The 24522-nt window shown below is 44.1% G+C and overlaps 3 protein-coding genes across 4 annotated transcripts; 1 reads left to right on the forward strand and 2 right to left on the reverse strand.

Moving 5' to 3' along the window:
• Nucleotides 1-1001: 1001 nt before the first annotated feature.
• Nucleotides 1002-9749, reverse strand: ERLEC1 (endoplasmic reticulum lectin 1). Its single transcript, XM_058021564.1, has 14 exons — nt 9444-9749; nt 8704-8808; nt 8532-8612; nt 8030-8107; nt 7422-7485; nt 6297-6337; nt 4403-4626; nt 3245-3374; nt 2770-2931; nt 2417-2476; nt 2189-2313; nt 1659-1736; nt 1393-1468; nt 1002-1252 (listed from the first exon to the last, which is right to left on the reverse strand). The coding sequence occupies exons 1-14, from the start codon at nt 9747-9749 to the stop codon at nt 1181-1183; spliced, it is 1602 nt and encodes a 533-aa protein (XP_057877547.1). The 3' UTR covers nt 1002-1180.
• ASB3 (ankyrin repeat and SOCS box containing 3) lies at nt 9733-24503 on the forward strand. 2 transcript variants are annotated; one of them, XM_058021561.1, is made up of 10 exons: nt 9733-9773; nt 17549-17759; nt 18047-18208; nt 18968-19080; nt 19446-19581; nt 19767-19944; nt 21240-21437; nt 22299-22550; nt 23285-23418; nt 23987-24503. In XM_058021561.1, exons 2-10 carry the CDS (start codon nt 17555-17557, stop codon nt 24232-24234), a joined length of 1626 nt encoding a protein of 541 aa, XP_057877544.1. In that variant the 5' UTR covers nt 9733-9773; nt 17549-17554; the 3' UTR covers nt 24235-24503. The 2 variants fall into 2 exon arrangements, with proteins under 2 accessions (XP_057877544.1, XP_057877545.1); XM_058021562.1 differs by having other exon boundaries at nt 22299-22544.
• CHAC2 (ChaC glutathione specific gamma-glutamylcyclotransferase 2) lies at nt 10872-16280 on the reverse strand. The gene is made up of 3 exons (XM_058021565.1): nt 16130-16280; nt 14243-14278; nt 10872-12767 (listed from the first exon to the last, which is right to left on the reverse strand). Exons 1-3 carry the CDS (start codon nt 16262-16264, stop codon nt 12384-12386), a joined length of 555 nt encoding a protein of 184 aa, XP_057877548.1. The 5' UTR covers nt 16265-16280; the 3' UTR covers nt 10872-12383.
• Nucleotides 24504-24522: the final 19 nt, after the last annotated feature.

Here is a 24522-nt window from a genome sequence, read left to right on the forward strand (position 1 = left end):
GATTCCATCTTTTCCTGCTCTGTGCTGGCAGGAAGGCTGGGAATGGGGGAATCTGGGTACAAGACTGTTCTATGGGGAAATTATCTATGTAAAAGATTTTTCCCCCTTTCCAGCTCCCTCTGCCACCTCACTGAGCCTCAGAAATTGGGGTATGAGCAAGAGCAGTGTCAATTTAAGTGCCAAATCATGCTGCTGCTGCTGTTTGGGTTTTCTGCTTGCTGAGACACTATAATGTCTCACCAAGACTGCCCAGCAGTCCAGGGGAGTATTTTGGGCATTATTTGCCCACTCATCTGCCACGAGGCTGGCAGGTTCCTGCCCTGCAGCCATCAGAAATTCCTGTGCCTTGCACAAGGGCTGCAGAAAGGAGAAGTACGGTGGGCACAAGGAAGTGACCAACATGCACCGACCGGACACTGTTGCTACAGCCCCAGACATTCCAGGCTCTGCTGGGTGTTGGCCATTACAAACTTGTTCAAAAATATAATGTAAGTCTACTTCAGATCCTCCTGTCAGCAGTATTTCAATTTATCTGATCCCTCACCATTTACTTCTAGGAATGTCTAGTGCCAGCAAATTAAAACTTCCCAAATATTCTTGGCGAGGTAGACACATTACAGGGAACTGGACCTGGTGGCAGGAATGATGTTCAGCAAAATAAGTCCCCACAGTGTTAAATATAAATAAATAAACTGAATGCCCTGGGAAGCAGCCCAGAAAGAGCAGCTGAAGAGGGGTGAGGTACAGTGACCGGAGAATACAATTCCCAGCAGTTACAGTGAGGTAACATGGATGTTGGGAGGCAGCAGGAACAGTAGGAAAACCATGAGTGGTGCTGTGGCTCCTGAGCAGGAAGTGTTGGCTTCACTTTTTCCTTCTGTTGGCAGCTGAACTCCTCCCTTGAAGCTTCAGTAATTTTTGTGCCTTTTCTGAGTTGAGTTTACACCTTAACAATGGCATCGGCGAGGGGGGAACGTGCCACACACGAGCCAGGCAGGAAGTGCAAGACAAGGTTTTAATCATTAAAAGTTTATCAATAAGCTCTTATATACACATAGTTATACACAAAGTGGTTCACGAGTCCCTCAGCTTGGAGAGCTGTGCTGGTGAGGCCTTTGTCAGCTCACAGACACTGTTCCCATGGGAATGCCAGGATTTGGCCCTGGGGGCTTTGCTGTCCTCAGCTGGGCACTGAGAGGAGCCCGTATTCATCTGCTGTGTCCAGGATTTTACAGATGACTGGAGATTCCACCTGGAACAGAGAGACCCAACCATGAACTCAGCCCTGCAGGAATCTTGGGAACAGTCACTGGGAGAAAGGGGCCACCTTAAACATACTCCTGGAGATGTGTTCTACTGCCAGCCCTGACCTCAGGGCGTGTCTGTACCTACCCCAAGGATGTATTGGCAAGAGTGAGGCTCCAGCATGTAAATGGTCACAGCGTGAGGGGAGTCTGATTCTTTACATCTGAAAATAGAGGGGAAATTGGGGGGTTGGTAGGCAATAAACACACAGTAACACGTATTTCACTGCTGTCTGCAACATTTTATTAAGTTAACAGCTAAGGCCATCCCAGCCTTGTGACAACAGCAGCAGCTTTCCTCCCTGACCCAGGAAACAGACACAAAACATCACCTTGTAATAAAAGTTCACTTACTTCAATTTCACAGTCACCTGCCTTGGCTTGTCTGTCAAGTCACAAACATCTCCATTTCCATAGAAATGAGACACCATCCTGCCACAAAAGATCAGAATGCAAGAGTTTGGGAAGTATCAAACACAATTTTTAAGCAGTCAGTTCAGTGGTGTGATCCAGCACCTCATCATTGCTCAAGTATTTAATATACTAACAAAAGTATTTAATATACTAACAAACAGCAACAAGTATAATGTACTATACTATGTATTATTATACTGTATATTATCCTACTGCTCTATACAGCTATTATATTATTATATAGCAATAGGTTGTATTGCAGTTACTGCAGAGGGAAAAAGTTGTTCAGTGTTGAAAGATTTTCCTCTGTGCCACATCCGAAGGGCAGAATTCCTTATTTGTGATGCTGACTGGAGGGCAAATCTGAACATGCTGCTCTTGGCAGTTTATTTTGCCTGCTGATAACCCAAATTTCACAGGGCTGGGCCCTGTGTCCCAGGTGTGAGAGCAGGGCAGGGCCTGGTTGGTACCTGACTGTCTGGGTGCCATCCTCTCGCAGGTAGAAGGTCCTGGCTGCATTCTTCCTCGACCACTCGATGTGCTCCTCCTTGCTCCACGTGCCCACCACCACGGAGGTCTTGCCACTTTCCTTATCCTAAAACAGGAAAAGCTGAGCACTACACCACGTCCAGATGATTAAGATGATTATATTTTCTTAACAGGAACTTTAAGGAACGAACAGAACTCTCTGAACACACCTCGTGGTACTGGTGGACGTATTTGCCGTAGCAGAATTCGTATTTCCACCAGCCAACGCCCTGGGGAGAGGAACAACCTCAGTGTTAGAAAGAACCAAACAGAACCCCTAAAACTAACAGAACACCCCAAAACAAACCCATCCTTTTCCCCCAGACCCTAAACCAGCTGTTTCAGCTGTAAAACTCTGTTGGTTAACAAAAATCTTTCATGGCTAATTCTGTTACCTACTTTCATTTTACTGTCTGCTCAAATAAACTGAATTTCAACAGAAAAATTAAAGATAAAAACTAAACAAGTACACAAATTAGAATGTACTCCACATAGCTTTATTCCAGGTGGCTTTGCTGCTCACCCCATGGAAGCAGTAGGAGCCACTGAGGAATTCCTTGATGAGCTGCTCATCGGTCAGTTTGGAGATGTGGGTTGTCCCCACCGTTAGCAGCTGGTGGCTCCCAACAGCCACAGGCTTGTGGATGGAAGAGAATTTCTCTTCCTTTGTTGAAGGCATTTCTTCCTGCAATTAAAGGATACAATTAAGTCCCCTACAAAGAATTACAACTTACATGAAATTACTGAACACTGAATCAGGCTGGCTGTTTTGGGCAATTTTAGCTGAAAGAAAGAAAATTCCACTCAAAATTTTCACACATTTGTGAACTGTAGGCTACAAAGTCTACAAAAATTTAAATCAGTAGCCCACACTTGCTTTGTTTTCCTTCCAAATAGGGTGAGTTACAGATGGTTTCAACAAGCTTAAAGACCAATGAAAGACTGACATCATCTTACAAAATGTCCTAAAGATGGAAAGTAAATGAAACAAATCCTACCTCCTTAACCCTCCTAAAAGGCATCTTCAGCATTTCCTGCTGTTTCTCCAGCTGCTCCAGGTTGTGGGGTTTCAGTGGGGATCCTGGCAGGGACTGGCAGAAGATGTCATTCACAGGGGAAGCCCTGAACCTGCCCAGCAAGGTAAGAACGTGTCACTGTCACACCTTCCAGTACAGGAATCAGTGCTTTGAGCTTCTGGATCTGCTGCTGCCCAGGTGGTGCAGGTGCATCCCTGGATGAGATGCCAGGTGTACAGGGAAAGCCCAGGGGCTGAGGCACTGCTCAGGGCTGCTTTGGGAACACACAACAGGAAAAAAGGTGCACTGAACTTGGAATTTGGGTTGTGATCCCTGTGATGTCACTGGGCAGCATTCCCAGGCTGCCACCTCCACCTTTCCTTTTTTACCAATGATAATCCTGTGTTTATTTTCAGTGTTTCCTGCTGGTGGCCAGGAACCCTTTGGAAGGAGGCAGCAGCTCCAGATTTTACCCTTATCAAGCAACAGAACAATTTCCCTGTGCACTTTCTATGCTTTTTTCCTACTGCTACAGAGGCTTAAGAGACTCGCACATTAAACAGATAACAGTGCCCCAGATAAGTGCAGCAGAATGACCAAACCCATCCACATGAGAAAATTTACAGTGGATACCAAACATTAAAAATGTTTTTAGCACTTAGTAACTCCAACTGCCATGTGTTTACAAAATGCAGGATTTTGCCTTCAGCCCTTGTGGCCTGTTTCAGATCCCTGATTAAATACTCACTTGTCCCAACATCTGTGTAAATCCAGGAATCCTGTCCATTATTCCCCCTTGTCTGTATAGCACATTCCCTTTGCAGTTCTCTTTACATCCCTTGGAAGGTCTAAAGACCCTCAGATACATGGTACAGTTCAGGGAAGGGGAGGAAACAAGAAGCCTGCACTTCATTTTTGGAAAATAACACTGAAATTGTGAATTCTCCATAAGGAAATGGCTTTAGAGAGCTCCTCATGTTGGGAGGAGCTAAAGTTAAGGTCAAGGTTATGGTTGGAGAAGATACTTTTTGGTTTTATAGACTTTTAAAGCATACACACATGGCATCTACAGTCTTCAAATACCACAAACATGACCCCTCAAGAAATCCCAAACTAGGAGGAGACAGAGGTGCTCTGTACCTGTACTTGGGGTGGTTGCAGAGCAGCGGGGTCAGGATCACCACCTCGTACTCACAGGTGGTGACCTCTGCCACAGACAGGATCTCGTGCTTGGCCTCGGGGTGGCAGATGTACATCACTGTGCTGGACCTGGGCAGGTTCTGCCTCAGGCTGCAGGGAGTGCCATTGCCCAGCTCCACGGGGTAGTAGGGAGTCATCTGCCCCTCGATGTTCTTTGTGGGGATCTGGGTGAGGGAAAGGAACAGGTCATAACCACAGCAGAGCTCCTGACACCCCTCTGAAACAAAAAATGTTATTCCTGTGTGCAGAGCCAGCATTACCAGGTTAAAATCAGAGCCTGTGTGGCTGCTCAGTGTTTCTGCAACATCCAAACTGTCCTGGTGCTCACCCCCAAACTGGATCTGCCAGGCTCATCACCTGCAGCACCAGGCCCTAAAGAATCCAAAGAAACCCGGCAAAGTCACCCTGGCACTTGCACTACACCCCTCAGCATTCCCAGCCCAGGCTGCTCCTTATCCAGAGGATCCCACAGCACCAGTGGCTGTGGCTAACAAATATTTGGTGTATACAATGTAAATCCCATTTTTTCACACCTTCCAGTCTGCTCCCTTCAGGTTTGCCCCTTTGTGTTTCATCCAGCTCCCTCTTTAAGACATCAATTCCCTAAAGTGGTAAATCTCTATCCTGGAATTAGCTGGAGTTCCTGCCTTCCCAAAGTGCCCAAACCCACAAACTGACTCTTTTTTTACCCAGGTTGCTTGAGCTGTTGAAGGTTTTCAGTGCTGAACAGGCAGGGGTGTGTGCTAAAAGACAGAGGTCTTTCCTGGGGTCAGGACACTCCAGGGATCCAGGACCTTTCTGCCCCTCACCTGCTCTGGCTTCCAAGCCACGTCACCCTGTCCCAGGCCACTGACTCCTCCCACAAACTGCTGCACCACCAGTGAAGACATTCACGAGATTAGGGAACCTACATGCCCTTCCCTGATAAGAGATTCCAGGAAATCCTGACACGGCAAGTGCATCATAAATACTGCACAAGAAAAAGGCAATAAAAGACTTCATTTCTTCTGAAGCTGAAGGAAAAAAGCTGCACTGCAAAACACTTGGTTTGCTTGGCTTTACAGGAGGCACAGCTGCCACTGCCACCAGAACAGGCCCCGTTCTGCCCCCACATGACTTTCAAAATGCTCCTCAAGCCTGGGTACTGCTGAGAACCCTACACAACCCTGGGCTATTCCAAAGGCCACAGACACAAAAACTTCACTTCAGCATGAAAATCAAGGGGAACTGGCAGCAAGGTCCAACCTGCCCTCACTAATTCCAAACTCCAGCGTGCTTCAGGTACTCCCATTGCTCAGCTGCTCAAGAGTTGAGTTTTGGGGCCTGAACAAGTGGGGAAGTCCTCTAAGGGGAAGGGAAGCACAGACTATTACGGGATGGGTCAGCAAGTCAACTCCATCTCTTAGGGATTCTGTGCTGTAGAGCTTTGATAAGTGTAAGTAATTTAAGCAGCAAGACAAAATAAATTTTCTGAGGACTGATTATTAAAAGCAAGAGAAGTGCAGCTCAGGAACAGTTCCACTTCTTGATATTAATTTTGTGAGGGGAATAATTACATCATCTTATCATTAGATTGGATATTAGGAAGAAATTCCTCCCTGTGAAGGTGGGGAGGCCCTGGCACAGGTGTCCCAGAGAAGCTGTGGCTGCCCCATCCCTGGAAGTGTCCAAGGCCAGGCTGGATGAGGGATAGGGAAAGTGTCCCTGCCCATAGCAGGTGGCACTGGATACCTTAGACGTCCCCTCCAACACAAGCCATTCTGGGATTGTATGATCATATATAAATTGCCTCCACTGTTGATGGCAGAAGTTAAAACAGATGTTTTTCACTTGCCTCTTTTGCACCGTCTTTGGAATTTTCCTTCTCTTCTTGATCTAGGGAATAATTAAGAATGAGGTAAGTTTGTACACTTGTCAAAAAAAAAAAAAAGGAATTTCAGAGAGAAGCTTTTCTGGTTTGTGTATTTGCTGGTGCTTTATACACTGCTAAGAGCCACTTGCAGGTGCAAAAGAGGAAAGAAAGGAAATAACCAGTGATCTGAGGCCCACAGCAAACTACACGTCAGCTCATCACAAAACCACCTGGAGCTGGCAGGACAGGCCAAATCCAGCCCTGACAGTAAGGCAGGGCTGCAGAACACGTCACTGCAGCTGTTTGGGAAGGGTGGGAATTGGACAGGAAACAGGCAGGTGCTTTGGAAGGGGCAGGAGCTGCCAGACAGGAAGCAGGGAAAGGACACAGAACAAAATCTGCCACCCAAGCAGGAAGGGCAGAGGGACAACAGCCTGACAGCCTCAGCTATGGTCACCTGAGGTCCCATCAGGCTTCAACATCCAGCCCCACAAAATGGGTGACTCAAATCAAACATTCTGTGCAGCAGCAGCAGAATGAGGCACCCCTGCCCAGAGGCTGCACCCAGAAAAGCCAAACAAGGCACATTCTGGAGCCCTGGTTCTTTCCAGGACTAAGATCCCTCACTCAGGGCTGCAGCCAGAGATCCAGAAGTGGGATGAACAGCACTAAATCCCCCCCCCCCCCAGGAAACTGCACCATTCCAGTTCATCCCTTCTAGGAAAACAATGGTGTCTGCCTTTCACACACTGGCCTAGAATGAAACAAACACCCCAGCCTAGGTGATATCTTTCTATTCTATTTCTGTTCAATTCTGTTCTGTTCTATTCTGTTCTGTTCAATCCTGAATTAACACTTAGTCTGTGGATTTGGAAGACTTCTTTCAACTAATTTACAGGCAAAAAATGCTCCAAAAATCAGTTATTCTAAACTGCCCCTTGAGTTTGGGGCTCAGCAACCTCATTTCCACCCAAGTCCCACTCTAGGCACTTGAATATTTCTGAGGATTTCAGGTTCCCTAAAAAAAGGCTCTCAAACTGGTCAGACAGGAATAATTAAAACCCAAAAATTATCATTATCAGCAGAATTAAATAATCTAAAACACACCTGGTTCTGACAATGGGTTCTTCATTATCATATTCCCCAGGTAGTATTCTTGGATGTTTATTTTCTACAATCAAAACAAACATCAGTTAACACTTTCTAAGTTATTTCAAGGAATTCAATGTTGCAAACAGATAAAAGAAATTATAAAAGAAAGGTCTTATGAAATCAGGCCTTGCTCTGCTAAAGTGCCAAAGCTAGGCTGTCACTTCTAAGTGCAGATAGCCTGCAAGTTCCCATACAAAACAATTTTGGGAATGAGAGTTCATTAACACAACAATCTACTTCTAGGGTGAAGAACAAATGGAATCTGTAATAACTAGAGAGCTGTCTCATGAGAATCAATAAAACAGTATGTAACCTAATTAAAAACACAGAAGTTTAATAGACATGCAAAATGCCATGTACTGAGCAATGAACTAAGTGTGTACTGCGAACCAGTAAGATCTGACACAGTGCCTTCTGATAATCCTATAAAAATATGTCCTGTACAGTAAAGATGCAGTTTTTCTGTATCAAGAAAATGGAATCATGGCTAAATTATTACAGAAATTCAAGTCTGCTGGAGCAATTCAGCAGTGCCAGTGGGAAGGGGGTTGTGAGCAGCCTACCTGTCCCGTTTCCTTCTCCTCGTGGTACTGACGGATGTGCTTCCCATGGCACACCTCGTAAGTCCAGTAGGATTCAATCTGAGACATAAAATACATTTTAAAAATTATCTTTAGATGTATTTACACACCACAAAACCACCAAATGTTGGCTTTTGCAGCAAAATGCTGGAGCAACCTCAAAAACAAGAGCACAGCGAGTGGTCTCAGTGTTGCCCAAACAAACACACCAGAGAAGACTTCCTTGACTTTCACACAAATAAAATAAAGGAAAAAATTAATTTTTTATAAAAATCCATATTTTTAACTGCTATCATAGCAACACATTTATCTGAATTCTGACATCTTCAATCACACAGAATTTTGTCAGCAATATTAAGGCATAAAGTTGTAAAGACCGTGTTTCAGACTGTATTAGTATTTAATTTACTACCCTAAAACCTTGACATGCACTGGCCTGTAACCTTTTAATTGGCATTTAATGAACAGGACAAAAGTAACATACTCTATAGGAACAGCTGCTTTGCTTAAAGAGAGGCTCCAGCAGTTCCCCTGGAGTAGGACCTTTATAGTCCTTTTCTTCTTCCTGCAACAAAAGGATATCTCATGATATTGAAACTGACAATGTAAAGACTCAGCTACAGTTTATATTTACAGAATAACTCGTCTGAACTCACCTCGTTGCCACTGGCTATCAATGGCAGGAGACACTTGTACTTCTCTTTATCCACAGTGGTCATGATGATATAATTATCCTCCTTGTACAAAACACCGGTGGTCGGCTGAGAAAACAACCAACCCATGGATCAGCCAGGCAGGAACTTTTTAATGCTACTCACTAGAAACACCCCTGAATTCCTGAACGGTGCTTCAGAGTATTTCCTGGGATTTAATTACACCACAAGGCTCGAGTTTGGTGGTTCAGCTGGCTGGGAGCTGCTTGCTGCTGCCTTCGCTTTGGACCTTCTACTTCCAGCCATTCCCTGATCCCCTCCAGATTCCAGATCCCCGATCCCCTCCAGATCCCAAATCCCTTCCAGATCTCCAATCCCTTTCAGATCCCCGATCTCCTCCAGATCCCCGATCCTCTCCAGATGCCCGATTCCTTCCAGATCTCCGATCCCTTCCAGATCTCCAAAGCCTTCCAGATGCCCGATCCCCTCCAGATCCCTAAATCCCTCCATGCCCCCTCACTCCTGCTCTCCCATTTCAGACCTTCATTACAGCCCCCAGCCCCAGCCATCCGCCCTCCACCCCCAGCTCTCCGCCCGCCGCTTTCGGCACAGAATCCCCCGGGATTCTCTCTCTCCCAGCTGCCAGGCTCCCTCCGGCGGCGGGCCAGCCCCACCCGAGCCCCCCTGAGCGCCGAGGCGGCTCCGAGCCCCTCTGCCGGCCCTGCGGTGAGGGGGGAGCTCACCAGGCTGAGCTCGGTGCCGGGCCAGTTCACCCTGAACGGGATGTCGTCGCTGAGCTGCGGTAGCGCCCGGCCGCCCTCGGCCACCGCGGCCACGGCCGCCAGGAGCCCGCAGAGCAGCGCCGGGGCCGGGCAGGGCGGCCGCAGCTCGCAGCCCCTCCGCGGGGCCGGGGCCGGGCTCGGCGGCCGCAGCCCGCAGCCCCTCATGCCGGCCGGCGGCTCCGCCGAGGCCGCGCCGCGCCGCCGCCACGTCGGCTTCCGGCAGCCGCGATCAACAACCGGGGCAGCGCCCGGCGCCAGCAGCGGCATCCGGGGCAGCGCTCGCCGCCGCAGGTGAGGGGCCGGGCGGGCACGGAGAGAGCCCAGGACCGGGGTGAGGGGTGGGGGAGTGATGGAAGTGAGTGATGGAAGTAAGTCAGTGAGTGAGTGAGTGATGGCAGTGAGTAGAAGTGTGAGGGAGTGAGGAATTTGAATGAGGAGTGTAAGTGAGGGAATGAGTGTGAGGGAGGACTGTGAGGGAGGCAGGAGTGTGAATGAGGGAGTGAGCGAGCGAGGGGTAAAATGGGGGCAAGTAAGAAGAGTGGGGGAGTGGGATCCGAGTAGTGAACTTTGGTCATCAGTGGCAGCGCTAAGGGTTAAACACAGCCAACAGGTCCGAGGTTATGAGTGTAAAAGAGCACTTCAAGGGCTCCTCTGTGTGTTTCTCTATACACCCGTGTGTGTATATATATGTGTGTGGGTATCTATACACCTGAGAACCCAAACAGTCCTCACATCAGAGCAGGTTAGGCCCGTCCCATCTGATTCATGGGAAACATGGAGCAGATAAATAATTGAAGGATGTGAGAGTGAGAAATTAATTGGTCATGCTACAGAGAATGCCCTTATTACAGAGCCTTGGAGTTATTCTGGTTGGAAAATACCTTGGAGATGATGGAGTCCAGCCCTAAAGTCTGGACTTCCCTCTCCCTCCTCTCTGCATTATCTCCTGTAAATAGTCATGGATGTGCCTGTTGTTTCCCCAGACACTGTTTGAGAACAGGTTTAGCGTGGTTGTGTAGTGAAGCCTACAGATATGAATCTGTATTTGCATAAATAGAGACTGACTTTAACCAGTCAGGAAAAAAATGAAGCCTAAATGGCCTAAAATTTTTAAGGTAGCAGATCTGGGAGGCTTTTGGTAGGGACCAAAGCTGGGGGCAGAGCAGTGGCTTTAATCCCACACAGCAAGGACAAATGTATCTATTTATATTTCCCATGCTTTAATTAGTTCCTAATGTGCCACAAATTATAGCAGACCCTGTGTGTTGTTTGTCATTCTCAGCCCCAACAACAATTTTATAGTGAGGCACAATGAACACACCCCTTGATGTCCCCCCTCACACAGACACACTTTAGACATAACATTTCTGGAAATTTCCAACCTCGTTAGTCATTGTAATGCTTTTTTATTGCACTGAAGTCATACACAGGAACGTGTATTATTGCAATGGTTTATGCATTTAAGAAGCAAAGAACCAACAAAATCTTGGAGGCAAAGACAGAGAATGTGGAGCTACACAGAATCACAGTACTTAAATAATTAGCATTTTAAAGGGAGGATCAGCCCTGATGGTTCTGAATCCCCTGCCCTCTTTTAAGGAACAAGGATAAGTCTTTGAGGAAAGAATTTTTAAATTTAAAAAGAATTTTCAAGAAAGCAGAGAATGCCACTGAACACTTTTACCTTCACAAATATAAACCAGGAAGATGTAAAGGACAGAAAGGGTCAAACTTTTTAGGGGAAAACCACACTTTTTTTGCAATTACTGATGCAGAATCCAGGCTGCCAGGCTGCTACTAAACACTTACACATTCCCTGGACAGGAAAACAGGATGTTACATGGTGTTTGAAACAGGACCTTTTATATTAATATATAAAAATATACTCGGTTAAAAGTTAATAAAAATAAAGTTTTGAGGAGCAAGACAAGTCCATGTTGGGACGGACTGCATCAGGAAGCCTACCAGCCTAAACTGGGGCTTCCCAACCTTCTTGGGATGTCCAAACAATCCCTAAGGTAGCTGGAGAGAGGGTTCCTTCCTTAATTTTGTCTTTGGGAACCTCCCAGAGGGTTCCTTCTGTTGGTGAATCCTTGAAACTAAAATCTATCCTTGCAGCTGGGATCTTTGAAGAGATGAGGACCACAACAGCATCTGAAGTAACAGAGATGAAAGTTTCTCTTCTTGCTGTGTTGTGACTTCAAGTCATGCTCTTAGTTAATTTTAATGTTTTGGGGTTCTTCTTTATATTATGTTAGGATTAAAAATTAAAATGAGGCACTGACAGGTTATGGCTTGTTTGAGTCAGAGCGCCCAGAGCTTTGGTTTTTCAGGGCTTGACATCAGCAGCCAAGGGAAGGAATGATCTCCTTTACAATAAAATGGTTTATCCTCTGCATTTAAGGATAAATTAACATATAAAGGGTGAGATGACTAATTCAGTAGCTTAACTTTATTTCAGAGGAGTTGAATGTTGATATAAATGTTCTACTACACAATTTAGGCCAACCACTTAAAATTCCTGCACTGTGGTCTGGGATCAGAACAAACTATCACTTAAATCTAAGGAACTTGTCTCTCCATGCTGATTTTGATCTCAAAAATATTCTAAAGATGTATTTTAAACCTGAAATAATAATGAAACATAAAGAGAAGTTTAGGTGGTTGTCTTGAGGTGTAGTTTTGGATGAAAAGCTGAGATACCAATTTGAACTTAGAAGATTTTTGTTGCTCTCCTTTCTTGAGAAAGAATGGGAGAATGATTTTGGCAGTTTCAAGTAACCAACTCCTATTCTGAACGCAGCATTAATTAAGATATGCAGCACTAATTAGGCCAGCACAATGGAGGAGCATTCCTCCCGGGGGTCAGAACACCAGAACCAGGCGTGTTACGAGGTCACTTCACAGACAGTTGAGATTTTGGTGCTTGCTCAAGAGCTCCTTGACCAGTGTCTCTAAGGAGAAGAGGTGCTCGTCCACGTCCTCGGGCACGAGGTTCCTGATGGAGTTGGCCAGCTCGAACAGGTACTCGGTGTTCCGGCCGCTGGGCCCGGCGGCGCCGAGGATCTGGCGCGCGATGTCCTCGAGCGGCGCGGGGCCCAGGTAGTTGGGGTTGTCGCGGGTGCCGATGTAGAGCAGCACGTCGAAGGGCTGCACCGACGCGTCCTTGGGGTAGAAGATCACCGTGGTGGTCCTGTAGCCGCCCTTCTCCCGGAAATCCAGGTAGGCCTTCACCTCTCCTTCCTTCCCGGCTGGCAGCCGGTAGGCGACGCCCCACACGCAGCCCTGCCCGAGGAAACAGGGTCAAAGGATGCTCGGGAATGGCCGCGTTTAGGCAAAGCTTTCAGGAAAACCATTTCCTGCCTGTCACAGACATCTTTTATGAAAAATCCTTTCTTTAGGTTTATCCTCTGCAATGGTTTATCCTCTGCATTTAAGGTTTGCCTAACAGAGCAGTTTCTTGTTTTGTTAGTATCTGGAGTAGTAGACAGCTTCGGTAGAGGCCACTAAGGAGCTGGCAAAAAGGACACATCCTTTCTTTAGGATTTTTCCTCTTGAGAAGCTGAGAGGCTTCAGGAACAAAATGTAAACATTGATTATCTGCTGCTGTGGAATGCAACAAGTAGATTTTTGATTGGGCTATGTTAGTTGTTTTTAATTAAGAGCCAATCACAGCTTAGCTAGCTTGGACAGAGAGTCCGTGCCACAAACTTTTGTTATCATTCTTTTTTATTCTGTTCTTAGCTAGCTTTCTGAAGAAACCTTCTATTCTTTTAGAATAGTTTTAATGTAATATATATCATAAAATAATAAATCAAGTCTTCTGAAACATAGAATCACATCCTCATCGCTTCCCTCAACCTGAAACCCCTGTAAACACAGTCACACCTGCCCTTCTGCTGCTTTTTGCAGTGTTTGTAAGAGTCCCAAAGTATTCAGTCCCTGCTTTATTCAGGCAATTATCAGTGATCATCCTCTTTCTGCTATTTTGGGGTTGTTCTTTATATTAGGATTAAAAATTAAAACGAGGCACTGACGGGTTATGGCTTGTTTGAGTCAGAGCGCCCAGAGCTTTGGTTTTCAGGGGCTCACATCAGCAGCCAAGGGAAGGAATTATTTCCTTTACAATAAAATGGTTTATCCTCTGCATTTAAGGTTTTCCTAACAGAGCAACATCTTGTTTTGTTAATATTTGGAGTAATAAATAGCCTTGGTACAGGCCACTGAGGAACTGGCAAAAAGGACACAGTTTCTCCCTGACCTCATAAAAATTATGTCTGAAAATGGCAAATTTAAATAATGCTGAATTTGATGGAATTTTGATCAGGTTCCTTGTGTTTAGTGACAGTTTGGTAAGGACCTGAGGGTCACCTGCACCTGTTACACACCTGAACTGGTGTGGTGTGCTGAGATACCTCCACAATGTGGTCAAACCTTGTGGAGCTGAAATTAAAGCAATTACATTTATCATTCAATGTTGATATCAAATAATGTATATTTGATATATCTTTCTGTCAAATTCTACATCTCACAACTGGATAGCCAAAGTGACTATTCCAGAATATACTTTAAAATATCCCTGTGGTAATAACAGACCCAAACTACTTCAGGTTTATATTGATAATTTGAAACAATCATTAGTGTAACTCTGGGAAACACTGAGAGAACTTTTCCCTTAAGATAAGACAGTTATCTGCTCGTAGAAAAGCAAAAATTAATGACTGGAAATGCAACAGGACATTCTGTGCAAAGTACTGTACCTCAGCATCTTCAACCAGGGTCACAACTCTTCCAGGCTAAAATTTAAAAGACGAAATCATCAATCAGTCAGAGGCTTTTGCCCTAAATCACGAGCAAAAGCAAACCAAAACGAGAAAAAAACAAGGAACAGGAATGAAATGCTCAGAGAATTAATCCAGCACAATTCCAGTAAGGTTCAGATCCAGCGTAAGTATTTTTGGGGAGTAGCTTTGGATGTGTATTAAATAAAATAAACATGCTAAATTCTGGGTTGGACAGTGCCTGTCCAACACAAAAATAAAGGCAGTCAGAAATTGGGAGGGTTTGAATGTCCTTGCTTTACATGTGCTGTCCAGACTCAATTCCACTGCAACTTAAAGTGACAATTAATTAACAATACAATAACAGTGCTAATTAAGAGTTTCATTAATGTAAAACTATCCTCAAGGAGCCCTTGGAGCCTCACTGGATGGAGGGAGGATACCTTCCAAATGGCTTGTTTTCCCCAGGAAGTCAATTCTTGTAGGAAAAAGTAAGAATCCAGTTTGTAAACACTGGAAATAAAATAGTGAAGTTTGTTGTATAAAACTTTAAAACATAAAACCCTATGTTGAACTACATCTGCAGTTTAAAACTGCTGCTTTTGGCATCAAATTAGTTCTCTCCCAGTGTGAGCAATTTATTCCTGATCTGACTGATAAAATAAGGCAATAAAGCTACATGAACACTAAATGACTCCTATTTCCTGAGCAGAAATGAGTCTGTTCCCATGATACACCAAAGATAACTTCAGTGTTCCTTTTGGATTGTTTTTTCCATAGTCATTGATAGTTCTTTGACTTGTGCACTTGCAATGGGTCACAAAGATTTTTGTGAATTATGGATTAAAGAGACATTCTGTGGTGGATGGAAATCAACTTTCTTGTCCTTGCTAGGAATGTCTGTAACTGTAGCCTAAATTCATTAAATTTCATTTAAATCTGATTTGATTTAATATGAAGGACAGTACTGAGGTGAACTTCATGTTCAGGGGGCTGTGTGAAGGAAGAAGGATCTGTTTGCCTAAGGAAGGGCAAGATATTTACTTAATTGCTTGCAGAGTCCTTGTCTTGCCTGGAACTACCCAAAACAAACATTAACAAACAAATTACTAAACACTTATTGATCAGAGGAATTAAGTACTGTTTGTACTACTGGGAATAATCCTCTGAAAATATTTTTTCAAACGCAGCTAACAAGTAATTTGCTGTATATTTGTAAGAGCTGTTTTTTCCCTTGTTGCTGTTATTTACTGTGTGTCAGTGGTGGCTCAAGCCGTGTTCTTTGAGCTCTGTGCAAGTTATTTTATGGTGTTTGATATTCTAATGTGTTGTTTCCTCTGGAACCTTCCAAGAAACAAGATGTGTTTTTTAAAATAATCCTGATGCTTTTTCTCTCTTAAAGTCGCTTCAGGTTTTACAGTGGAGTTACCTGGGTGCAAGGTTATACCTTATCCCCGTGGCTTAAAAAACCATGACATTGGGAATTTTAGTTTCTTTTTCTCGCTGGTTTTTTTTTTTTTTTTTTCTCCTTTTCCAAACAGTGAAGAATTTTAGTACTTCAAGTATTTCCTAATGCATTAATTTTCACCTGAGAGTAAGATAAGTCAAAACACAGCCGGGGGTTACTTGGATCAATAATTCTGGCTTGTCCTATTCCCTGTGCGCAGTCTGACACCCGCCCCTCACCGAGGGTATTTAACGCCCTGAATGACAAATGCGGCATTTCGGAGCCCTGTTTAAAGCGGGTTGTGTTTGTTGGTGGTGTGTTTGCTGTCCGAGTGTTTCTGTGCAGCCCTTGCGGGCGGCTCCGGCCGCGGGGCAGGGCCCGAAGCCGGGCCCGACGCGCTCCCCCCGGCCCCGGCTCACCTTGCCCGGCACCCCGCGGTGGTCGGTGCTGCCCTGCCAGAAGCGCCGGCTGTAGCCGCGGATGCTCCCCACCAGCTTCTCCTGGTAGGGGAAATCCACCTTCCAGATGAGGGAGCCGTAGCCGAACACCCACATGGCGGCCCGGCCCGGCGGGGCCTGCGCAGAGCCGCGGGGCGGCCCCGGCCGGAGGCGGCGGCCCCGAGCGCCGGCGGGGCGGCCCCGGTGTGGAGCCTGGCGGGGCCGGCGCTGTGGCGGCTCTGAGGGAGCCGGTCCTGGGCCTGGACAGCCTCCCCCAAGGCCACAAACGATCGTGTCCCCCAAAACCCCCCAGCGACCACGTCCCAAACCCACAAACGACCTCCCCCAAGCACCTGCCTTGCCCCCAGTCCTGCCAACAACCGCATCCCCCCCAAACAATCACCTCGCCCCAAAACCCCGACCACCTCTGCCTTCAAACCCCACAAAGAACTACTCCTTAACCCCACAAAAAACATCTCTCCTCCAACTCAGCCTCCCCTTAAATCCCCAAACACCTTCCAAACAACCATCTCCCCTCTACACCTCAACCACCTCCTCTCAAAACCCACAAACGACCTTCCCCAGCCCACCCTGTGATAAATTTGGTTTCATTTCTCACAACCCCTGGTGTGAAAAATACGTATTTTATGATTGGCTTTTCGCAAATATTAAAATTAATATTATATGTGTTGTGTTAGAAAGTAATACTGTATTAATTCTTTTAAGTAGTGTGTTAAATCTAGTTTTAGGTTATAACAAAATATTAAAATAGAAGCTATGCTATGTAGGATACTTTTTTTTTTAAAGAAAGGACTCGCCCTGAGATAGCAGCCACAGGACACCTAAATCTTTCTGAGAAAGAGAATTTATTGCTCCATTATCAGGAGAACTTAACTTCTTCCTGCCTTGCTCAGGCTTGAAGGTGCCGTTTAGGATTCAGAGGAAAACGGTGAGGATGACCAGACAGAATCTTGTGTTTGAATGGAATTTATGCATCATGTATGAATATGCAATAGGTTATTAAGGGTTAATCCTCTGTTAACGTGTGTCCTTTTTCAGGCTTATGCTGCCCAGAAAAAGATACCTGGACATCCATAACTCTTTGTTTCTATTGTCTCATATTGTCCTAATTCAAATTGTCCAAATTATTACTCTAATTGTATTACTATTTTTATAACCATTTTATTACTATTAAACTTATAAAAAAATTAAAAATAAGTGATTGGCATTTTTCACACCAGGCAATTACCTCTCCCTAAGCTCCTCAAACCACCATCTCCCTACAAACCAAACCAAATCCTCTGTAAAACTAACAACAAAAAAATCCTCCAGATCTATATTGTACCAACACACATCTCTATTTCCCCCCCCCCCCCCCCCCCTCTTTTCCTCCTGCTGCAGAGTTCCATGCCAGGGATGGATTTCACAGAAGCCTATTCAGACAGATGCTCGGCTGTGGGCCTTGCAGCCAGAGAAGGAAACGTTGAGATTCTGAGGGAATTGATAAATCGGGGATACAGCGTCGACGTCCCGGATAACAGGAGGTGGCTGCCCATCCACGAAGCGGCAGCGCACAATTCCAGTGAGTGCCTGAAGCTCCTCATTGATAGAGGTAAGGAAAACCTAATGGGAAACGCTGTGGTTTTGTGCTAAATTACCCTGTCACAGAAAATACAAGTTACATAGATTTATCCTATTTTGTTTGGGGATTTTTCTGTGTAGTTTCCCAACTGCGCCAAGTAGAAATTGACATATTGCAGTTCATGGGTGATACTTGAGGTGATAACAGCATATTCATGGATCACATATCTCAAATAACTTTGTTATTTTCTTAAAATAATTGTATTTTATAATTCACTGCCAAATATCCCTTTTTCCCCTCATTATGCTCCTCTGCAGCTCCAGCTGATGACTACATCCACTCGAGGACGTTTGAAGGGATGTGTGCTCTGCACCTCTCGGCCCGTCACGGCTCTGTGGAGTGTCTCCGGATTCTCCTGGAAGCTGGGGCTGACCTGGACAATGTCACCACCGAATCTGCCACCACCCCACTCTTCCTAGGTGACACAAGCTTTCCTCACGCCGCAGAGCTTGAACTCACCAGTTAAAACTCAAGTTTCTCTGAGTTTAAACTCACCGGAGTTTCTTACTTGCCTGCCATGTTGCATCTTTTTGTAGCCCTAAATAACCAGGCTTTAGATTCAGAGGTGTGGAAATAACCTTTTGTTCATGGGTAAATCTGCTTCAGACAGTGTTTTAAAACAAATTATAAAAGCAAATATATTTTCTCCATCAAGCGCAGAAAAACTTTAGGAGGTTCAGGATTACATCTCTATGAGCCTCTTTCAAAGCCTTTTTGATTTTTATAATTCCTTCCTAATTCTTATGTAAAAAATAAGAATTATTATTTTATTATTATTATTGACATTCCTAGTTTGGCAATTAAGGTCCATTATTTGAGCATTTTTTTCTATGACTTATGTTTGACTTAATTGAATGCTTCTAAATCATCTGATTAAATACATTTATTGGTTTACTTGCCTCTCTGCCCAGACATCATGTATGCCATGTTAACTTTGATTCCAAGTCTTTTCCAAGTTTGAGGGAATTTTGGCATAATTTCCATTCCCCAACACTGTTTTGGGGATCTAAATATAAAAGGCAAACCAGTATATAATGGGCAAGTTTAAAGGAATTATGGTTGTTGTTTCAGGAAGTTGGCAGTGAGACCTTTTGAGCTTTTAAACACAAATACTTAAATTATTTCTTTTTCAAAATTTTCAATAATATTTTTTTCTTTTTATTACTGTTCTATGGAAGCTGTTGAAAATAAACATACAGAGGTTGTCAAGTTCCTTCTCCAACATGGAGCAAATATTGAAGGGTCTCATTCTTGGTCTGGATGGAATTCTTTGCACCAAGCTTCCTTTCAGGTAACCTGTGAGCACATCATGTAATTTTTGTGTAACTGGTATGTTCTGGGGGATAAATACTTATTTAATAATTATTGGATTTTTGTCAGGTAATTTTTCCTATCCTACCCTAGCACTTATAAGCTTGTTCTTAAAAATATGTTGGCTTAATAGTTCTAACACATACAAATTACTTTATCATGTAAATGAGCAAAAGTGATCAATTTGAACTTGCCTAATTTCTTTTACCATAAATTTTTAAGTGTATCTTTAGGATATTGAATATATTGTGGGCTTTATTATTTCTGTCTGGAGCATGTGGGGAAAAACGGGTAGTGTGATTTACTTGTTTTCCTGCTGGTTGAGAATAAAAACCTTGATTCCAGGGTTCCACTGAGATAATGGAAATGCTCCTGGAGAAAGGGGCCAGCACGGACTGTCGCGATGACTTTGGAATCACCCCTCTGTTTGTGGCTGCTCAGTATGGCCAGCTGGAGAGTCTGCGCCTGCTGCTGTCCCACGGTAACCACATCCTCCATTTCCCTGGCCACGCTCCCAGCAACTCCCACTGAGTGCAATTGGAGCTCTCATCATTTCAAACGTTAGAGGTTTTATTTCCTTATTGCTGAGGAGAACTTGCTGAATTGGAAGCCACCCTGTGAAGGATAATGACTGATGGAGATGACTTTGGTTTTGTCTCGTGTCAGGTGCGGACGTCAACTGCCAGGCCAAGGACAGGGCCACTCCCCTGCTGATTGCTGCCCAGGAGGGACACCTGGACTGTGTGAAGCTGCTGCTGGCTGCAGGGGCAGACCCAAACCTCTACTGCAACAATGATAACTGGCAGCTACCCATCCATGCAGCAGCTGAGATGGGCCATGCAAAGTAGGTGGTTGCAGAGGCATTCAGACAGAAGGTCCTGGTCACACAAATCTGATCCCCAAAGGAGGAAGTTCAAACCTAAAAGGGAGGAATATTGAGTGTTCAAACTGATCAGTAGTTTAGAAGTTCTGATTATTTTTGTATTTTAAATGTCTCTTAGTAGTTTCTTCCACACTGACAGGGAGTAGGTTTAGATGAAATATTAAGGAAAAATGCTTCCCTGTGGGGGTGGTGAGACCCTGGCACAGGTTTGCCAGAGAACCTCTGGCTGTGGCATCCCTGGAAGTGTTCCAGGCCAGGATGCATGGGGCTTGGAGCAACCTGGGATAATGGAAGTGTCCAGGGAGGGGGTAGAACTAGATCACCTTGAAGATCCCTTCCAACCCCAACCATTCTATGATTTATGATTTTTAATTCAGCATCTAACCTGGATTTGATCCATAGCCTGATGAATTTAGAGGGTTTTCTACAGTGCTGAACCAGATACCAATTCACTCCATGGCCATTTTACTTTCCATTTAAAAATGCAAATAAACATGTTATACATTATACATGACTTGAACAGCTGCTAATTAGAATTCTATATTAAGTAGCAGAAGTAATTATATGCAAATATTGAATTAGCTGGACCAGCCAGAAAAATCAAAGCCACAAAAACAGTTTCTTTAATCTTTCCAGAGATGCATTTGCAGCTTTGCCCAATTTCAGATATACAAGTCAGCTCCACAGCAACGAGCAAAGAGTGGAAGGAAGTTTTGGGAGTAGACCATTGGGGAGAAGGATCTCTCAGGAACTCCATGATTCACACATGGACAGCACTTAAGTACATAAATGATGATGCATCACTGGCAACTCTTATGCAGCGCCAGTAGGTGCCAGCAGCACAGGAACTGGTGTTTGTCACTAATGTGATGTGGCCTGGGGTGTGAGCTGTAAACTGAATGATTTTTCTGTTTCATAGAACTAAGAATTCATTTAATTTGCAATTCACATTTACATTTTACTTCCAAACTTCCTTGGAGTTGGGATTTAATGTGCAGTGGTGTTCTGTTGCTGTAAAAAGAGTTGCTGAGTAATAGGAAGTAGCTGTCCCTGGTTTGGTTTAAAATACTTCTTTCTAGCCCAAATCCATCCCAAAGCACAACATTTGCCAGGGGTCTGTGTATGGAATTATAAAGCTGCAAATTCAAGAATGAAAAAACATCATTTTCTTCCAAAGCTGCAATGAAAAAATGGCTGTGTGTTTAAGATTAATGATTGCAATGAGATCAGAAAGCAGTGGTTCTAAACACCTGCAGGATACTGGAGCTGCTGATTCCAGTCACTGACCGTGTGTGTGACAAGGGCGAGGGCAAAGTGAGCCCGGTGTACTCGGCGCTGTACGGCGGGGACGGCGAGTGCCTGGAGATGCTGCTCAGGCAGGGCTTCAGCCCAGATGCTCAGGAGTGCCCAGACTTTGGCTGCAGGTCCCCCATGTGCATGGTCTTCCAAAAGCAGTAAGCAAACCTCTTCTGTTTTGGAGTTATTCGTAATCATATTTGCTTTAATTAACTTATTTTAAACGTGTCGTTTCCCACTTTCTTCTCTCAACTGCTGTCTATCATCTGATATTTTTCCAGAATTCCAGTATGTTCCCCCTTTGCAGACACTCCTCATTATTCCCATTTCCTTGGGAATATTAATGTGAAGGCCTGGAGTGTGACTCACGTGCAGCACTAAGGAAAACATCTTCAAAAACGGCTTTTGAATCCTCTCAGATTTTAACAGATTATTTCTTTGTACATGGATTTTATTTATTTATAGTAAATCAATATTTATTATAATATTTACAATAAATAAATATCTATATTTTATAGTTATAATTAATTATATAAAATATTTATATTATTTATAATTTATTTATTTTATAAATAAATTATAAAATTTAAATTAACAAGGTTTGTTAGTAATTAATTTAGTTTGTTAGTAGGCTGCCATTTAAATTAACAAGGTTTGTTAGTAGTGAATTTAGTTTGTGGCCTGCTCCTAGGAAGCTGCTTTTAAAAATCCTTGGACACCATTTTTCCCTTTCTATCCTGATGCTGCTTTATAATAAATAACTTAGGAAGGGATGCAGAGCAGGTGATTGCTCTGAACGAGGCAGGTAACACATGTCACCACTTCTGTGGAGTAATGTGCCCTCTAATCCCTAAAAGGCAACACCAGTCACAGTCTCAGTCCTTATCCTATTGGGGATAATGGTAAAAGGATTTTAATAAAAACATTTTGAAACGTTTTATTGCTGACAGATATAACAAGTGGTGGGTGCTTTCTGAGGCAAAGCTCATGGGATGCCCTGTTCCTTTTCCTGCTCACAGGTATTATCTGTTTATTGATGTCCTGCTGAAATATGGCATCACCCTGCGTGGCATCAACTTGGCTCACTGCCTGTGCCATAAGAAATTTGCTCTGTTCCGGCGCTTCCTGAGGTCTGGCTGTTCCCTGCCCTCAGAGGAGGAGTTAACAGACTTCATCTTCTACAGCAGCATGGTGCAGAAGGAATACAAGGAATGGCTGCCCTGCCTGCTCCTGGCTGGCTTCAACCCCATGAATTTCATGTGCAGGTTCTGGTAGAGCAGGGAGCCTGGTCTTTCTTAACTCAAACATCCCATGCTAATGTGCAAAGCTGCTACAGGATGGCCCTTGATAATCTGTTGCCACCATCAGGAACGGGAGTGGTTGTGGAAAGTCTGAAATAAATCATTCACACGTCAGGTCTGGAGGCAGTAAAACAATTTTCCTTAGGAAGAAAGCCAGACCGGAAATTTTCTTTCTCTAGAATAGCAATAAAGCATCACTCCCCAAGTTTATATCTAACATCTCTACTTAACCCCCATATTTAGCTGCAAATTGTGTGTGTGAGACTTTAATACAGCCATGGTAAGAAGAAATTTCAATGGGAGAAATAGGTCAGGAGGGATGTGAAACAAATGGGAAATGAAGCTGGGCCAAGGCTGGGAGGAGAGGAAACGGATGCAGTTCGAGACTGTTTTGTTTAACACAATGTGGCAAAAATTCCAGTCAGATTTTTTTTATTATTATTATTATTATTGAAGTTTTTCTACATATAAACAACAGCTTGATGATGTTTTATATTTAATTGGGCACTACAGGCTTAACTTAGAGTTGTGAAATATTTGTATTTTCTGCAGGCTGTAGTAAACACATTACAAGCTTGCTACTCAATGACTGAATGAATGTCACTGTCCTTGTGTATTACATGTGATGCTTTTTGGTCTTTTATTCTGTAATCTACAAATACTTTAAAAAGGTATTTAAAAGTAAAGAAGTCTTTGTTACACAGGATTTTCTCCATGAGTGAGGATGTCCTTAATTTTGTCCTGGAGTTCACGAATTGGAGCAGACTTCCTCCAGTTGTGGAGCAACACCTTTCCCAATACAAGGAGAAGTTCACTTGGACTTCCAAGAGCCATTTTGGTAAGGAATACAGGCAGGAAAATAATGTTTCCACGTGTCCAGCTTCCAGGCTGCAGATGGAGACATTTAGGAGAAGATGACAATAGGACTTAGTTATGTTTTATTTTTCTAATTTGATTTGTGTTTACAATGAAGCATCTGTCCTTTTTTGTAAGCATTGGACAGTAACTAAATACAAACCATAAAAATCAAACATAATCAAAATGTGACCAGCCAAAAAGATTCAATTAGTTGTGCAGGAATTTTTCATAGTTCAGCCTTCAGAAAAGCAGGTCTTGTGTTATGTGACTGAGAAACTGCACTTAGGTGTCTTTTTTAATGATTCCTTTCAAAGGAAATTATTCTTTAAAAGAGTCTGTAATAATTTTTAAATTGTCCAAGTGATAATGTCATTTAATAATATTTCCTTTAGAATGCTTGATGCTAATGAGGATGTTTTTGGAGTCAAAAAAATGGGAGTTATTTGGGGAAATGCAGGTTAAATTCTCTCTTTATTTCCTTTTTTAGTAGTAAATACATTGGTGTAGTAAGAGCTGCTGTGTGTTTGACTGGGGATTCCATTTTCCAGCCTTCCTTCCTCCCCTGTCCCACCTGTGCCGCCTGGAGATCCGGTCCCTGCTGGGCAGCGAGCGCCTGCGCTCGGAGCGCGTGATCCGGGAGCTGCCGCTGCCAGCCTGCCTCCAGGACTACCTGCTCTACCTGGATGTGCTGCGAGCCCACAGCGTCCCAGAGCTGCAGGACTGCCTGGAGCAGAGGCAGGAGGGAGCTCCTTGCAGTCACTCCCAGGCAAAGGACACGGAGGAGGGACAGCAGTAACACCAGCGCTCCGTGACGGCGGTGCCGGTGCCTGGACTCCACAGCCACAGGTTTTGTAATGGGAATCAGGAGACACGGGAGGAGAGCTGCTGTAAATGTCTCTTCTCCTCCCGTGTAATCATTCTTTTCACACTGTAGTTTTGTACCACATCTAGAAATTTCCTATGGGTTCTATGATTTGCTTGTTTACAATCTGTTGTAGCTTTGTAAGTGAACATTTTCTGTTTCTTTTCTAACTCTTGGGAAGTAAAATGAGCTTTTTCAGTGAACACAGCTTACAGAGTAGTC

The sequence above is a fragment of the Melospiza georgiana genome, chromosome 3 (assembly GCF_028018845.1).
Source record: "Melospiza georgiana isolate bMelGeo1 chromosome 3, bMelGeo1.pri, whole genome shotgun sequence".
Classification (NCBI taxonomy): domain Eukaryota; kingdom Metazoa; phylum Chordata; class Aves; order Passeriformes; family Passerellidae; genus Melospiza; species Melospiza georgiana.